The sequence below is a fragment of the Bos mutus genome, chromosome 11 (genome assembly GCF_027580195.1).
Source record: "Bos mutus isolate GX-2022 chromosome 11, NWIPB_WYAK_1.1, whole genome shotgun sequence".
Classification (NCBI taxonomy): Eukaryota; Metazoa; Chordata; class Mammalia; order Artiodactyla; family Bovidae; genus Bos; species Bos mutus.
Genome location: NC_091627.1, coordinates 86,815,496 through 86,834,293, shown reverse-complemented (window position 1 = coordinate 86,834,293; position 18,798 = coordinate 86,815,496). Strand labels below are relative to the sequence as shown.

At 38.4% G+C, this 18,798-nt stretch overlaps 1 protein-coding gene across 4 annotated transcripts in view; it reads right to left on the bottom strand.

The window, feature by feature from the left end:
• PRKD3 (protein kinase D3) overlaps window positions 1-18,798 on the bottom strand; it is an 87,908-nt gene that overhangs the window by 10,709 nt on the left and 58,401 nt on the right. For all 4 annotated transcript variants that reach the window (XM_070379730.1, XM_070379727.1, XM_070379728.1 and 1 more), the window contains 5 exons: window positions 10,569-10,646; window positions 9,166-9,442; window positions 6,380-6,432; window positions 4,284-4,356; window positions 3,172-3,278 (listed from right to left, as the gene is read on the bottom strand). In XM_070379730.1, coding sequence (XP_070235831.1) covers window positions 3,172-3,278; window positions 4,284-4,356; window positions 6,380-6,432; window positions 9,166-9,442; window positions 10,569-10,646 — 588 coding nt within the window. The remainder of the gene's footprint in view (window positions 1-3,171; window positions 3,279-4,283; window positions 4,357-6,379; window positions 6,433-9,165; window positions 9,443-10,568; window positions 10,647-18,798) is intronic.

Genomic DNA, 18,798 nt, shown 5'->3' with positions numbered 1-18,798 from the left:
ATTTAATGTCCCATTTCCTCTGGAGTCTGTTTTGGTAAATTATAGTTTCATAGAGAATTAATCATCTTCTCCAGGCTTTCAAGTTTACCTAGTAGAGTTGCACAATATAGTATCTTAGTGAGTGAGAGTCGCTCAGTCGTGTCCAACTCTTTGTGACCCCATGGACTATACAGTCCACCGAATTCTCCAGGCCAGAATACTGGAGTGGGTAGCCATTCCCTTCTCCAGGGGATCTTCCCAACCCAGGGATCGAACCCAGGTCTCCTGCATTGCACGCGGTTCTTTACCAGCTGAGCCACCAAGATAGTATCTTAAGATTCCCTTAATTTTTTTCAGTATTTGTGATCATCCTCCCAAAATGTTTTTGTTTTCTTATATTTTGATTCACTTATTTTGTTGTTATCCCACCCACATAGCTAACCAGCTTTTGGATTTACTGTACTAAATTTATTAACTTCCAGTTTTATCTTTGTTAATTCTGTTTTCCTCAGGTTGACTGTTCCTCCTTTAACTTGAGTTGGACTCAATTCATTATTTTCATTCCTTCCGCATTAAGTATTTGACATTTCTATGAGTAGTAGTTTAAAAGCTCTGATAAACAGTATTTTCATAATTATTTTCTAAATACGTGGGTCATGATTTTACTCTCTGATTCAAGAATTAAGACTTTAAAAGTTTTTTTTCAGATGGTGGGAGATTTCTTTTCCCCAATTTTATAATTTATTTGCAGTTTTAGTACATTAAGATAAAAAACTGTTTTTTAGCTAATAAAGTATTTATTTATTTGTGGGTACAGAGTTCAATATAAACTGGTTATATCTACCTTATAATGTTTAGGCCTCTTCTGTTCTTACTTAGCTTTGTCTACTTCATCTGTCATGGACATCTGTGTATTTGTCTGTTCTTCCCTGTATGGTCACTGCTGCTGCTGCTGCTAAGTCGCTTCAGCCGTGTCCGACTCTGTGCGACCCTATAGACGGCAGCCCACCAGGCTCCCCCGTCCCTGGGATTCTCCAGGAAAGAACACTGGAGTGGGTTGCCATTTCCTTCTCCAGTGCGTGAAAGTGAAGTCGCTCAGTTGTGTCCAACTCTTAGCGACCCCATGGACTGGCAGCCCACCAGGCTCCTCTGTCCATGGGATTTTCCAGGCAAGAGTGCTGGAGTGGGGTGCCACTGCCTTCTCTAGTATGGTCACTAGTTTTCCTTTAAAGTTATTGACGTCATTTGGTTTAACGTGATTTGCACTCTTCCACTGAGTGCGCCCTTCTTAATTCACTTCATGTTTTTTCTTGAATTAAATCTTACTAGGCACTTTCTTCTATCTGAGAGAAACCCAGAGAGGCTGTCATGACTGTAGACCTCAGAAAGAGCCAGCAAAACCAGTTCTTGTTGTGATGCCTCTTTGTACATTTGCCCGGTCCATCTCCACTGTTTTTGGAAAAACTTCTACCTATTTTGTATATCTGAACTTTCTATCTATATTAGAGTATGCTTTTCTGTTTATCATTTTTCGTGTAGCTTCTGGGTGATTTCCAAGAAGAGAAGGGGAAAATACTGAATTTCCTATTTACATAGGGAGCCAGGAGAGCACTTCATCTTTTCTCCCACTACTCTACTACCCTCTTCAGGCAATAACAAAAGATTTTACATTACCACATTGTTATGAAATGAAAGGAACAAAATCCCCCATACTACAATTATTTAATTCTGTTCCCAGTCAGGCAATATCAATGAAAAGAACCAGAGTGATATAATAATAAAGTGTTTACATTGTATATTACCTGCAAATTCCTAAACTTAGTTTTATTAACATCTGCAGTTGGTAACATGGGAGATATAAGCTTCAGTATTTAGTTCAGAACTGTATTTGTGATCAAAGTTATAAGGAGAACTTATATCTGGAATCTAAAGTCTGACACAAATGAACATTTCTATGAAACAGACACAGACTCACAGAAATAAAGAACAGACTGGGGGGAAGGGGTGGGGGAAGGATGGATTAGGAGTTTGGGATCAGCAGATGCAAACCAGTACACACAGGATGGATAAGCATCAAGGTCCTACTCTACAGCACAGGAACTATACTCATTATCCTATGATAAACCATAACGGAGGAGAATATATATGTATGTGTGTGTGTGTGTGTGTGTGAGTTACTTTGTTGTATAGCAGAAATTAACACAACATTGTAAATCAACTACAATAAAACTTTAAAAAGTGACAAGGAGAAATCAAGTCTTATGAATAAATCCTTAATATTTATTTTTTGCATAAAAACTGGATATTGAGAAAGAGTCCAAAATTAGATATGAAAAAAGATCTCTAACAATATTTTCAAACCCTAATGCAGAGTCTGAATGCTACTATTCAGACTATTTTAAAGGTAGCTTCATAGGAGGAGGCAGCCTTGAAGTGACCACACAGGTAGCTTGTAGACCACCATCTTTTGATCATCTGGGAAAAAGTGAGGCAGGTGTTAGTAACAGTGACCAGTAATGTAATAAATGTAAACTTAATTACATGTTTACAACTTTCTTACCTTCTTCTCCAAAGTAGCACCAAGTTCAATAGGCTGGGTCTTCTTGAACTTCACCCACAAGCAAATAGGGCTCTGACAGCATTAACTATTACATTTTCTTAAATACCATGCAAAAGCTACACAATGAATCAATAAACATTTGCATATTATAAATTAAATGTATTCAGAAAAATAAAGCTAACTTTTAATCTTCTAGATGACTTCCAAAATAGATAAACATGTTACATGAGAATAAAAACTCATAGTAATTTATTTTATGGAATTTAACTCACTGCCAATATATCTTTAAAAGTATAGCTTGATGGATTAAACTGTTATAATGAAATCCGGTGGTAGAAGTATCAAAGTGTTTTTTATAGTTCATGGAGTGATGAGTTAAGAATGAAATTTGAGCTTTTTAAATTTAAGACTTTACTTATGAAAACGTGTTCCAAACAACCTACTACCATAATGTCAGTCCTTTTAACTCCTAGATTACTGTAACGTAATTTTGCCCTTTTTTAAAAAAAGGGAGTTAATTCAGAAGCTCACTGGCCTCTCACTGAGCCAAAATGTTATAAGATGCGAAGAAAGAAAACAAAAACCAAATCTTGCTGGTTCAAAATGAAAACCAATACAAAGCAACTTTTTACCTGTAAAATAGCCACTTCATTACGGAGCTGACTTTCCTGTTTTGTGGGGAATCTCATCTTATCAATTACTTTAATAGCCACATCCCTTCCAGTCTTTCTGTGTTTTCCTATTTTTCAAAAAAGTTCAGGTAAGAAAGAAGATGCAAATTGATGTCACATACAATACAGAAGTTTCATTAGGAAGTCGTCCACAAACTGAAATTGATATGTATTTACTTTTGTATTTCTTTTAGGGGGCAGGCTCATTTTGTTCTTTCTCCATCACTCATCTATAATTACTATAATTTTCCCTTATAGTAACTGCCTCTAATAAAGGCTGTTTTGTTATTTGAAATAGCAGGGAATTTGAATGAACCTGTCTGCTGAAAAATAATCCACCTTATTAAATAAATGAAAGTTAACTATGTGACTTAGTCTTCAGAAATTCTGTCAAGATAGAAACACTGTACCATGGAATTCATTTTATTCTAGGTTCTTTGCAGAGTGATTTAACTATATATTAGGGTAAATCTTCAAGCAGAAAGACCAACTAGTTGTGGTAAGGAATGCAAATGGTTTAACATTACTTTTCTACCTTGCATCATAGCTTGTAAAGTAGCTTTACATACATTAATGGATACAGGCCAGGCTGTATAAGCCCCATTAAACTGATGAAGATACTGAGGCACAGTGAGGTTAAAAGGCTTCGGCAATGTAGGTCAGAGTGAGGTAAGATTTCAGGTGTTAGACCTGATAAATCATGTGTGCCAACCGCAGACAAACGGGCAACTGTGTGGGAAAACCAGTGGGGCACATACGTCAGTAAATGAACTCTCAGAGTCCAACACAAACTTCAAGCCACACAAACATCTTTCTGTGTAAGCTACAAGAAACGACGAAAACTACTGTGAATTTTCTGATTCTCTGTTTCTTTTTAAAGTTTTCAATTTAAATTAAGAAATTAATACTAAGTTATAGTGAAAAGGACTTACCTAAAACTATGCAGATTAATCTCTGAGGAAGAAACCACTTGCAAAATTGTGAAAACATGCTAACAACTGGCAGATGATTTTTAGATTTCCTAATTTTATACATTATCTACAATATGCAAAAGGCTGCCACTGCTTACTTACCTCCATAGACGATACCAAACTGGCCTGAACCAAGTACCTCATCTGCAAAGATCTGGTAAACGGTACTGATGTCCTATTTGGGAAAGAATAAGTGTTATTAGTTCCATGAAACCATGTCCATATCTCTGATTCTTTTCATTCAAATACTTACATACATTTCAGTTTTTAATGGTTGAGGGATTTCTTTTTCACAAAATACTTTATGAAATACTGACATTCTCTGTCCTAAAAAAGACCAACTTTACTATGACTCTTAATGTACAACTATAATGTATTCTGTAAGACCACCACTGGGGGAAAAATGATTTGAATTAAAAAATATATTTATTAAGTAGTGATCTATAAAAAGTAAATTAACATAAAAATTAAGAAGAAAGTTTTACCAACTTTACTATTAAAGAGATTTGCTATTTTTGACTTCAAAGAAAACTCAAAGTTTTGTATTTTTGAGATTTGTATTTTTGAGACTTATTTTGAAAGACTGATGAAATATGTGTAACTCATATCCACTCCTCAATCTTCTTCCTTCCCTTTCCTCTTTTTTTCCCATTAGTGGCTGCTGCTGTCAGAATATTCTTAGAAAGCATTCTCCAATCCTTTCCACAGATCCTCAGTCAAGGTCTCATTTGGGTATGTGCTACAGTCTCCAAGACGCCAGGGACTACACTTATTTTGTTCAGTGTTACATTCCCAGACAGTGCTTTCTCATGGTAGTCACTGGATTGAATAAACCAGGCCTCATTCCCTCATTAGTAAAGCAGATATAATAACATCTATCTTACTGGATTTTTAAGTGAATTAAATGAAGATATATAAAGTGTCAAGTCTAGTGCCTGGCATATAAAAATCAGTACTTCCACAAACCCCTCATTTCCACTTAAATTAGGTAATCTTAAATAAGCTGAATTCCCTGGGACTTGGTCTTTTCATCTGTAAAAATGAAATGAGAAAACTTCTTTCTCTCCCCAATACTCTGGTTCCTTTGCTACCTACCAACCCACTCCAATATTCTTGCCTGGAGAATCCCAGGGACAGAGAAGCCTGCTAGGCTGCTGTCCACAGGGTTGGACACGACTGAAGCGACTGCACATGCACACATGCTGCCTGGACAAGAGACACACAGATCAAACCTCCCTGAAACCCTCCATCCCCCACAACACTACTGGATATCCAGTTTCTATACAATCTTAGAAAACCCAACGTTTATGTGTTACTGAACAGTAACAGCTGGATGCCCCAAGTTGAAGAGTAAGAGAGATGTGAATCAAATAAATTTATATACAGCTTTTGGGCTTCTTTTTCTAGCCTTTTTTCTAACTAATCCAGGAGCTGGCAAACTAGGCGTGTGGGCCAAATCCAGCCTGCTGCCTCTTTCTGTATGGCTTCTGAACTAAGAACAGTTTACATTTTTAAATGGTTGAAAAAAAAATCACAATAATGTCATCTTGTAAAACATGAAATTATATGAAATTCAAATATAAGTGTTCACAAAAAAACTTATACTGGAAAACACTCAAGCTCATTCCTGTATGTACTGACTATGGCTTTCTCACAATGGCAGCAGAGTTGAGTTTATAACTGTATATAGTCTGCAAAGCCTAAAATATTTACTTCCATCCCCTTATAGAAAGTATGCTGACCCCTAATGTAAACCCCTACGTGTACGCTTCTCTGTACTTTCATGAAATTTTCTCTCACTGCCATCCTCTCAGCACTCGTGTCAAAACTCTTTTTAAGTATATTTCAAGTTCTACTTCCTTTAGGAAGTTTTCCCTGCTCTGACCCAGCAAGTAGCCTCTCTCTTCTCTTTGAACTAGTCTATCACTCTGTAATATACTAATGTCACTTATGAAAAAGTTAACTTTATTTTTATAATTTAAAAGGAAACTGCCTCAGTTTCCTTCATAAAGCAGAACTCCTCCAGGAAGTTACCACCCACACAGTTCAGTCTAGTGTCTTCAGGCAAACTGCACAGTACTCTGGGTTATAAACTTATTTTCTTTCTTTTTTTTTTAAACTTATTTTCTAGTAAGACTTTCACATTTTATTTTCCTTAATTACCCAATCTTCATATTTCAGCTGTAATATTTACTTACCACATTCTCTTGGATCTGACAATTAGATACAGAGATACTGGTAGACAAATCTTCTGTAAAATGAATGATAATATGGGGAAAAAAACTTAGTATATAACTTAGTAATACTAATATTTACTGACATGTGAATGCTTACAGTACATTAAATTTTAAAAACTAGCTAACATACAGTTAATAGCATTACATTAAAACAAAATTTATCCCTAAACAATACTAATCCATCAACAGGAAACTGGTAAAATAGAATACACATCCATACAAAAGAATTCTATCTACACATTTAAGGATGCAGGGCTGTAAGTACTGAGTCAGAAAGCTATTTATATTATTAAGTTAAAAAGGTATGTTTCAGGGTAGTGGCATATGAAAAGCAAACAAAATATGATCACTTCTGGTGAGGGAGAGAGATGGGGTTGAGGAACAAAGATTTTTTTATATGCTTCTAGACTGTTTAAAAAATGTATAGAAAGTATGCATTATTGTCATAAAACATTAAAATTATATAAACATATAATTCTGAAATATATGATATTAAATAGTTCATAAAATCAAGTTGTAAAAAGATCATCTTTTACAACAAACATGACTTTTATGAAAATAAAAATATAACAAGACCGTACAAATAGAATAGACTTCCCTCTTCCCAAGCCACCCCCAAAAGAAATATACACCAAACTATTAATAATGGTTTTCTGAGGGGGGAGATATACAACTGGGAATAGGGGGACATGTCACATGCATATAGGGAAGAGATTCTCATTTTATATTACATATTTCTATAAAGTTTAAATGTCTATATTACTTTGGTAAGCAAAGGAAGTAACTGACAAGAAAATTAGAAATGAGAAAAGTAAAGCAAGAGACTAGTTCTCAAACATCTAGAATCTCAGTGATAAAGAAAAAGGTAAGAAATTTCTTTTATAATCCCAAATATAAAAACATAAAACTTCATTAAGAAGAAAATGTAAGCAACTATACATCAAAAAATAAGTAAATGACTGTGGAAACTCCATTTTAAAATATTGTCAATTTAAAAATATTAAGTCAACTTTAAATAACCCCAAAAATCAAATATTAATGCAAGAGACCAAAAAAGCACAGCATCAATAAAATGAATGAGCCTAAAACTCTGCTTTTCAGTAGTTCCAGTTTTCTAGTTTAAGTTAATATTTATTATGTTTCAAAGGCCTCCACTGTCTTAACTCCATCCAGTTTTCATTTCTATCGCTTCCCAGGAGAACTCTGCTCCAGACTGGTTGTTATAAGGACAGCAGCAACAGCAGCAGCTGCATAGTAAGAGTGCCACAACTAGGTCAGGAATGGTGCTAAGTGCATCATATGCAATTATTGTATCATTCTCCTTTTAGATGAGAGAACTGAAGAAGCCAAGACCATGAAGCTAGCAAAGTGGCAGAACTGGGCTTTCATTCTCCCTTAGCCCTTTTGCAGTCTGTCCTTAGGGGCTTATAATCCTAGGAAGAGTCCATGGATGGGCTTGAGAAGGATCCTAAATCCAATTATATATAAAATTTGTGTTCTGTATCTGCATTATTTTCTGGGGTGAAAGGTCCAACTGAATATCAGACAGTTTTAAAATCCCCTCAAATTTAAGAAACATTGTGATTATCCATTTTATTCATCCTTTCAGAATCAATATTCAACACCAGACATTTTCATGGTCATTACCCTCATGCCTTTGATCACAGGTCCCCTTAATTCCACGCACACCCCTAGGTTGGCTCTGCCTATCCTAACTTATGTGAGATCCAAGGTCAAGGTCCAAATCAGGCTTCTCTATCATGAAGTCTCCACTTACCTTCCTATCTGTATCTGAGTCCTTGAGAAATGCACTGCTCCTTTTTGCACTCTACTGCTTTATGTACCTATTTCCCTGCCTATCTTTAAAAAAATCTCTGTATTTCTTTTGTATTCTAGCTCAGGGCCTAGCATAATGCCAAGATGAGGTATACTAAGCAGCATAGCTTAACTGAAATAAAAGGCATACAGAAACTGGTTGAGGGAATTCCCTGTCCATCCAGGGGTTAGGACTCGGTGCTTTCACTGCTGGGCTCAGTCCCTGGTCGGGGAACTAAGATCCCACAAGCTGTGCAGTGCAGCTAGAAAAGAAAAGAGGCTGACATCTCTTTCAATTTAAATGTATTTGCCTGATGAATGAAAGCTGTTTCACCATAAATGACGTAATGTCAATGGGGGGGTGGGTGCAGGGAAGTGATATTTTACTATGGCTTTGTGATTAAGTATTCACTTGAAACTTAAAACAAATTTAGGTTTTATTTTATAAATTTTGTTGGTGCAAAGCACATGTGTTTCAATATATTTTTTTAATGTTTCTGAATGTTTTAATTCAGTTAAAACGAATGCAGCATTTCTGACTTCATACATTTTATAAGTACTATGTGAACTGCAACGCTTTACAGACTGAAAATCCCACCATGAAGCACCATCCTAATACTTAACCCCTTCTGGTTCTCTTTCATTTAATGCTGACAACTCTATACAGCAGGTTCGTTACAGAAAAGGAAAGTACTTGCCAAGATCACATAACAGGTCAGCAGAGCCAAGATTTAAATGCAGGCAGACTTGACTCTGGAGCCTCGCTCTGGGGACTGCAAGCACATACTATGACCAACATAATTTTATAAAGCAATTGACTAACGGTATTGATTCTAAAAATGAGGCTTAAAATAAATACAGAAACACAACTACACCCACAAAACACTTAAGAACCAAATGGGGAAAAAGTCATCAAGAAGCTTATTGCTTACTGTGATCTTTCCCTTGGCCTGGAGAAGTACAGACACTGGCTTGAGGCGTCACAGGCATGAGAGCTTGGCGAATTGCTTTTTCCCAGCTCTGTGCTACATCAAGTCCCACTCCAGTGGCAGCAAGAACAGGATTGTGAGAGCTGTCCCCATTGTTCTCACCAACAAAGTATACCATAGTATCAGTGATGATTTCAAAACAGTGTGGGTTGCTGCCTTGGGAAATGCTTGTGAAATCTTGTGGTGAAGATATGCGGAGAATTTCTGAAAGTGGAATTTCCTGAAGTAAAGAACTAAGCGTTAGGAAACATGAATATGTGGGCTTTTTTCAAATACACTAAACAATCAAAGATATGCATTTCTAATGAATACCACTAAAGACAAACACAAGTATGTGAATGTGGCACATGGACACACAGTCAAGTCTTACGAGGGTATCTGCTCTGAACGATCTGCATGTCCATCAAGGACAAAGGCAGAGAGCATGGAGTATAATAACCAAGCTAGTAATTCAGGCCTGTAGCAGATCCTTAGAAAGAAAGGATTTAGAAGGGCGGTTGCTGCTATAGCCAACACCTGCCATATCCCAGCTGTCAGGAAGTCATCTCAACAACAACTCTACTGGCTGCTATCTGCAAGATATGGCCCCAAAGGAGAACGAGAAAGAAATAACAGCAGCAAAGGAGGATGTCAGAATAAGTGTAAGTGCTCTATTCTGGTTCTGTCCATAACTTTAACAATCATTTATATTTAGTCTACTTCCTAAAGTAGAAAACTTCTTTAGAAAAACCCAACCAATTCAAAGCAATTCATTAGTCTCTATTTTCTTTCTTCCTGATACAATCACTATACTAACAATTTTATTTGGTGTCAACTGGTGACATGGCAAAATGTGGAGCAAGTTGAGCAAAGAGAATTATATAAAAAAGAGCCAAAAGAAGCATCTGGGAATTGGGGTCTAAGGTAAAATGGAAAATGGAAGAAATGCTGAATACCACAATGGCTTCTTCTGATCAGCAATAATCACAGGACTTCTCATAGTCTAATCTAAATCACAGTCTAGTTGTCTTTTCGTATGCAAGGGTCAAGTCCCTTATATAAAATGGCTAGACATCCACTGATACGGAGGACCACTTGGTACCCAGAAGGAAAACAGCAGCAACCTCATAGGCCAGAAAAAAAGAATCGCACAACAACAAAAAAAACTTCGGCAGCAAGGCTGTTGCAAGGGATGAGATGGAGGGGCAGAGGATACTTGCTTTTACAAGGATCTTAACAGTGACTTCTAGAAACTATATTAGGCAGAGCTGTAATCCAATATAACAACTAATAAATATTACTTGGATATATTTGGAAAACACACAGTATTTTAATGTACATATTTTTAAAAGATGTGAAATTTTTACCTTATAATACTTTGATCCAGATTCGTTTTGAAACAGTGTAAGACATTTGCTGTCCAGTCTCCAATAATGCCTTTTTCTCTACAAAGAGCACAAAACTGTAAGGTTCAAAAGTAATGATTCCTCCAAAGTGTCTGAACTCTCCATTCCCTCTCATCTCTTATCTATAAGTTTGTACTGGTATAAAATTCATGAGCTTCAAAATTTGAAAAATTAAAAAGATAGTGAAAAGTATACTTCCATCATCACCCCTATCTCACTCCCACCTTTACTCAAGGCAAACAATGTTACTACATTTTGGAGGTTTCTTTTCAGGAATCTCATGCATGCACACACAAATACTTAATTTATCCATGGACTAAATTTCTAAAGTATGCCTTACTGGATCAAAAGATAAATGCATATGTAATTTTTCTTGACAGTGTTCAGTTATTCCTCTATTTCTGGATCCAACTTACAGTCTCATCAGTAACATGAGGGTGTTATTTACTCAAACCTTCACTAATACAGCTTATTACTAACCCTTTTCATCCTGTGCTACACTGATAAATAAAAACTAGTATTTTCGTAACATTTTCTAAAATTTATTTAATTGAAAGGTAATTGCTTTACAGGATTTTGTTGCTTTCTGTCAAACCTCAACATGAATCAGCCACAGGTGTATATATATATATCTCCTCCCTTCTGAACCTCCCTCCCATCTACCTTCCTATCCCACCCATCCAGGTTGATAAAGAGCCCATTTGAGTTTGAGACATACAGCAAATTCCCATTGGCTATTTTACATATGGTAATGTAAATTTCCATGCTACTCTCTCCATACATCTCACCCTCTCCTCCTCTCTCCCCATGTCCATAAGTCTCTTTCCATGTCTGTTCTCCACTGCTGCCCTGCAAATAAATTCTTCAGTATCATTTTTCTACATTCTGTGTATGTGTTTAGTTCAGTTCAGTTGCTCAGTTGTGTCTGACTTTGTGATCCCATAGACTGCATCATGCCAGGCCTCCCTGTCCATCACCAACTCCCAGAGCCTACTCAACTCATGTCCACCGCGTTAGCGATGCCATCCACCATCTCATCTCCTGTCGTCCCCTTCTCCTCCGGCCTTCAATCTTTCCCAGCATCAGGGTCTTTTCCATTGAGTTGGTTCTTCACATTAGGTGGCCAAAGTATTGGAGTTTCAGCTTCAGCATCAGTCCCTCCAATGAATATTCAGGACTGATTTCCTTTAGGATGGACTGGTTGGATCACCCTGCAGTCCAAGGGCCTCTCAAGAGTCTTCTCCAACACCACAGTTCAAAAGCATCAATTCTTCGGCGCTCAGTTTTGTTTATAGTCCAACTCTCTCATCCATACATGACTACTGGAAAAACCATCACTTTAACTAGATGGACCTTTGTTGGCAAAGTAATGTCTCTGCTTTTTAATATGCTGTCTAGTTTGGTCATAGCGTTTCTTCCAAGGAGCAAGCGTCTTTATTGTAAAGCTATAGTCACCATCTGCAGTGATTTTGGAGCCCCCCAAAATACAAGTCTCGCACTCTTTCCATTGTTTCCCCATCTATTTGCCATGAAGTGATGGGACTGGACGCCATAATCTTCGTTTTCTGATCTTCGTTTTCTGAATGTTGAGTTTTAAGCCTACTTTTTCACTCCTCTTTCACATTCATCAAGAGAATGTTCAGTTCTTCGCTTTCTGCCATGAGGGTGGTCTCATCTGCATATCTGAGATTATAGATATTCCTCCCAGCCATCATGATTCCAGCTTGTGCTTCATCCAGTCTGGCATTTCGCACGATGCACTCTGCATGTAAGTTAAATAAGCAGGGTGACAATACAGCCTTTCCCGATTTGGAACCAGACGCATTCCTTTCCCGATTTGCTACCAGTCTGTTGTTCCATGTCCAGTTCTAACTGTTGCTTCTTGACCTGCATACAGATTTCTCAGGAGGCAGGTCAGGTGGTCTAGTAACCCCATCTTTTGAAGAATTTTCCACAGTTTGTTGTGATCCACACAGTCAAAGGATTTGGCATAGTCAACAAAGCAGAAGTAGATGTTTTCCTGGAACTCTTGCTTTTTTGATGATCCAACGGATGTTGGCAATTTGATCTCTGGTTCCTCTGTCTTTTCTAAATCCACTTTGAATGTCTGGAAGTTCACGGTTCACGTACTATTAAAGCCTGGCTTGGAGAATTTTGAGCATTACTTTGTTAGCGTGTGAGATGAGTGCAATTGTATGGTAGTTTGAGCATTCTTTGGCATTGCCTTTCTTTGGGATTGGAATGAAAACTGACCTTTTCCAGTCCTGTGGCCACTGCTGAGTTTCCCAAATTTGCTGGCATATTGAGTGCAACACTTTGACAGCATCATCTTTCAGGATTTGAAATAGCTCAACTGGAATTCCATCACCTCCACTCAGATCAGATCAGATCAGTCGCTCAGTCGTGTCCGACTCTTTGCGACCCCATGAATCGCAGCACGCCAGGCCTCCCTGTCCATCACCAACTCCCAGAGTTCACTGAGACTCACGTCCATCGAGTCGGTGATGCCATCCAGCCATCTCATCCTCTGTCGTCCCCTTCTCCTCTTACCCCCAATCCCTCCCAGCATCAGAGTCTTTTCCAATGAGTCAACTCTTCGCATGAGGTGGCCAAAGTACTGGAGTTTCAGCTTCAGCATCATTCCCTCCAAAGAAATCCCAAGGCTGATCTCCTTCAAAATGGACTGGTTGGATCTCCTTGCAGTCCAAGGGACTCTTAAGAGTCTTCTCCAACACCACAGTTCAAAAGCATCAATTCTTTGGCACTCAGCCTTCTTCACAGTCCAACTCTCACATCCATACATGACCACAGGAAAAACCATAGCCTTGACTAGACGAACCTCTGTTGGCAAAGTAATGTCTCTGCTTTTGAATATGCTATCTAGGTTGGTCATAACTTTCCTTCCTAGGAGTAAGCGTCTTCTAATTTCATGGCTGCAGTCACCATCTGCAGTGATTTTGGAGCCCAGAAAAATAAAGTCTGACACTGTTTCCACTGTTCCCCCATCTATTTCCCATGAAGTGATGGGACCAGATGCCATGATCTTCGTTTTCTGAATGTTGAGCTTTAAGCCAATTTTTTCACTCTCCACTTTCACTTTCATCAAGAGGCTTTTGAGTTCCTCTTCACTTCACAGTGATGCTTCCTAAGGCCCACTTGACCTCACATTCCAGGATGTCTGGCTCTAGGTGAGTGATCACACCATCGTGGTTATCTGGGTCATGAAGATCTTTTCTGTATAGTTCTTTTTTTTTTTTTTTCCTGTATAGTTCTTCTGTGTATTCTTGCTGCCTCTTCTTATCCTCTGCTTCTATCAGGTGCATACCATTTGTGTCCTTTATTGTGCCCATCTTTGCATGAAATGTTCCCTTGGTATCTCTAATTTTCTTGAAGAGATCGCTAATCTTTTCCCATTCTATTGTTTTCCTCTATTTCTTTGCACTAATCACTGAGGAAGGCTTTCTTATCTCTCCTTGCTGTTCTTTGGAACTCTGCATTCAAATGGGTATATATTTCCCTTTCTCCTTTGCCTTTCACTTCTCTTCTTTTCTCAGCTATTTGTAAGGCTTCATCAAACAACCATTTGGCCTTTTTGCATTTCTTTTTCTTGGGGATGGTCTTGATCACTGCCTCTTGTACAAAGTCACGAATCTCCATCCATAGTTCTTCAGGCACTCTATCAGATCTAATCCCTTGGATCTAATTGTCACTTCTACTGTATAAGGGATTTGATTTAGGTCATACCTGAATGGTCTAGTGGTTTTTCCTACTTTCTTCAATTTAAGTCTGAATTTGGCAATAAGGAGTTCATGATCCGAGCCACAGTCAGCTCCCGGTCTTGTTTTTGCTGACTGTATAGAGCTTCTCCATCTTTGGCTGCAAAGAATATAATCAATCAATCTGATTTCAGTGTTGGACATCTGGTGATATCCATGTGTACAGTCTTCTCTTGTGTTGTTGGAAGAGGGCGTTTGCTACGACCAGTGTGTTTTCTTTGCAAACTCTGTTAGCCTTCGCCCTGCTTTGTTTTGTACTCCAAGGCCACATATGCCTGTTACTCCAGGTATCTCTTGACTTCCTACTTTTGCATTCCAGTCCCCTATAATGAAAATGACACCTTTTTTGGGTATTAGTTCTAGAAGGTCTTGTAGGTACTTCACAGAACTGTTCAGCTTCTTCAGCATTATTGGTCAGGGCATAGACTTGGATTACTGTGATAATGCATGGTGCCTTGGAAATGAACAGAGATTATTCTGTCATTTTTGAGATTGCATCCAAGTACTGCATTTTGGACTCTTGTTGACTATGATGGGTACTCCATTTCTTCTAAGGGATTCATCCCCACAGTAGCAGATATAATGGTCATCTGAATTAAATTCACCCATTCCAGTCCATTTTAGGTCACTGATTCCTAAAATGTCGATGTTCACCCTTGCCATCTCCTGTTTGACCACTTCCAATTTGCCTTGAGTCATGGACTTAACATTCCAGGTTCCTATGCAATATTGCTCTCTACAGCATCGGACTTTACTACCATCACCTGTCACATCCACAACTGGGTGTTTTTGCTCTAGCAGTACACCTGGGAAACCGAGTGGCCGGGACGAGGAGGTCATTAAGGCACATGGCCCACCTGGGACAGTGCAATCTCCAAGCAGTTGGTCACCTGAGCTGCTCAGACCTGGGAAGGTCACAAAATGCACACCCAACTCACAAAGACTGATCCAGAACTATGTCTGAGTGTCACCTGTGGAGGTACGGGTCAGCAGTGGCCTGCTGGAGGGGCTCTGGGGGCAGCAGACCTGGGTATGGCATAAGCCCTCTTGGAGGAGGTCACCATTAACCCCACCATAGAACCACCAGAACTTACACAGGAACTGAGGAAACAGATTCTTGGAGGGTACAAACAAAACCTTGTGTGCACCAGGTCCCAGGAGAAAGGAGCAGTGACCCCACAAGAAACTGACCCAGACATGTCCATGAGTACCCAGGAGTCTCTGGCAGAGGTGTGGGTCGGCGGTGGCCTGCTACAGGGTTGGGGGCACTGAGTGCAGCAGTGCGTGCATGGACCTTTTGAAGGAGGTCGCTATCATCTTCACTACCTCCACCACAGTTTGGCCTCAGGTTAAGCAACAGGGAGGGAACACAGCCCTGCCCATCAATAGAAAATTGGATTAAAGATTTATCTGAAAATGGCCTGGACCATCAGAACAAGACCCAGTTTCCCCCTCAGTCAGGCTCTCCCATCAGGAAGCTTCCATAAGCCTCTTATTCTTATCCATCATAGGGCAGACAGAATGAAAACCACAATCACAGAAAACGAACCAATCTCATCACATGGACCACAGCCTTGTCTAGCTCAAGGAAACTATGAGCCATGCCTCGTAGGGCCACCAACGACAGAGGGGTCATGGCAGAGAGTTCTGACAAAACGTGGTCCACTGGAGAAGGGAATGGCAAACCACTTCAGTATTCCTGCCTGAGAACCCCATGAACAGTATGAATAGGCAAAAAGGTATGACACTGAAAGATAAACTCCCCAAGTTGGTAGGTGCCCAATATGCTACTGGAGAAGAGTGGAGAAATATGCATTAGTATATGATATTCATCTTTCTCTTTCTGACTTACTTCACTCTGTGTAATAGGTTCTAGGTTCATCCACCTCATTAGAACTGACTCAAATGCATTCCTTTTTATGACTAATATTCCATTGTGTATATGTACCACAACTTAATCCATTAATCTGTTGATGGACATCTAGGTTGCTTCCATGTTCTAGCTATTGTAAATAGTGCTGCAATGAACAATGGGATACACGTGTCTTTTTCAACTTCAGGGTTTATTCAGGAGTGGGATTGCTGGGTCATATGGTAGTTTTATTCCTAGTTTTTTAAGGAATCTCCATACCGTCTTCCATAGTGGCTGTATCAATTTATATTCCCACCAACAGTGCAAGAGCGTTCCCTTTTCTTCACACCCTCTAAAGCATTTTTGTTTATAGACTTTTTGATGATGGTCATTCTGAGCGGTGTGAGGTGATATCTCATGGTGGTTTTGATTTGCATTTCTCTAATAATGAGCGATGTTGAGCATCTTTTCATGTGTTTGTTAGCTATCTGTATATCTTCTTTGGAGAAATGTCTGTTTAGGTCTTTCCCCCACTTTTTGATTGGGTTGTTTGTTTTTCTGGTACTGAGTTGTATGAGCTGCTTGTATATTTTGGAAATTAATCCTTGTCAGTTGTTTCATTTGCTATTATTTTCTCCCGTTCTGAGGGATGTCTTTTCACCTTGCTTATAGTTACCTTTGCTGTGCAAAAGCTTTGAAGTTTAATCAGGTCCCACTTGTTTACTTTTATTTCCATTACTCTAGGGGGTGGGTCATAGAGGATCTTGATTTATGTCATCGAGTGTTCTGTCTATGTTTTCCTCTAAGAGTTTTATAGTTTCTGGTCTTACATTTAGGTCTTTAATCCATTTTGAGTTTATCTTTGTGTATGGTGTTTGGAAGTGTTCTAATTTCATTCTTTTACATGTAGCTGTCCAGTTTTCCCAGCACCATTTATCGAAGAGGCTGTCTTTGCCCCATTGTATATATTTGCCTCCTCTGTCAAAAATAAAGTACCCACAGGTGCATGGGTTTATTTCTGGGCTTTCTATCTTGTTCCATTGGTCTATATTTCTGTTTTTGTGCCAGTACCATATCATCTTGATGACTGCAGCTTTGTAGTATAATCTGAAGTCAGGAAGGTTGATTCCTCCAGCTCCATTCTTTCTCAAGACTGCTTTGGCTATTCAATTAGTATACTACTTGGCTAGTATTTTCGTAACATTTTAAACTGTATTTTTTTTTTTATTAAAAATGAGATCAAGATCTTATGTTTAAGAGTAATTTGCATTTCCTTGTCTGAGACCTGTCTGTTCAGATTCATTGCCTTTTTTTCTATTGTGTTCTGGGTTGAAAAAAAAACTTTTTCCAGTTTGTTGTTTGTCTTTGTTTCTGTTCTTTGCCATGCAGCATTTGTTTTTTAAACATGTGTCTATAAACAATTTTTTAAAATTAATACTTTACTTTTTGGGAACCATTTAAGGTTCATCGCAAATTAAGGGGAAGGGGCAGAAATTTCCCATATATACTTCCTGTCCCTAGGCATGTATAACCCCAGACCCCATCATCAACACCCTTAACAGAGTGGTACAATGGTTACAACTGGTGAACCTACATTTGACACATCATAATCATAAACGTCCATAGGTTATATAACTCAGCTCACTCTTGGTGCTGTGCATTCTATGCGTTTGGACAAATGCATAATGACAAGTACCTATCATTGCGGTATTACATAGAGTATTTTCACTGCCCTAAAAGTTCTGTGTTCTACCTATTCATTCCTACTTGTCCCCACCCTGTACCCTCCACAGGTCTGCCTTTTCTGGAAAATAATATAGTTGGAAGCATATAGTATGTAATCTTCCTACATTGGTTTCTTTCATGTAGCAATATAGACTTAAGATTGCTCCAAGTCTTTTCATGGCTGAACAGCTCATTGCTTTTTAGTGCTGAATAACATTCCACTGTCTTTAGAACAGTTTGTTTACCCATTTACCTACTGAAGGAGATCTATTATTTCCAGGTTTTTGGCAATTATGAATAAACCCATTATAAATATCCATATGCAGGTTTCCATGTGAATGTAAGTTTTTATTTCCTTTGGGTAAACAGCAAAGAGTACGACTGCTAGATCATCTGGTAAAAGCATTTTAGGTTTGCATGAAACTACTAAACTGTCTTCAAATGTTAGCAATACCATTTTGCATTCCTACCAGCAATCAAAGAAAGCTCTCGTTGCTCTACATCTTGTCAGAATTTGGTGTTCTCAGTGTTTATGATTTTGGCTGTTCTAACAGATGGGCAGCAGTATCTCACTGTTTAATTTGCATTTGCCCTATGACATAAGATGTGGTGCATCATTTCATATGCTTATGTGCTATCTAGGTATCTTCTTTGGTGAGGTACATGTTAAGGTCTTCAGCACATTGTTTAATCAGGTTATTAAGTTTTCTTACTGTTGAATTTTAAGAGTTCTTTGTATATTTTGGAGAAGAGTCTTTTACAGATATCTTTTTTGTAAATATTTCTTCCAAGTCTGTGGCTTGTCATCTCAATCTTTTAATACTGTCTTTTGCAGAGC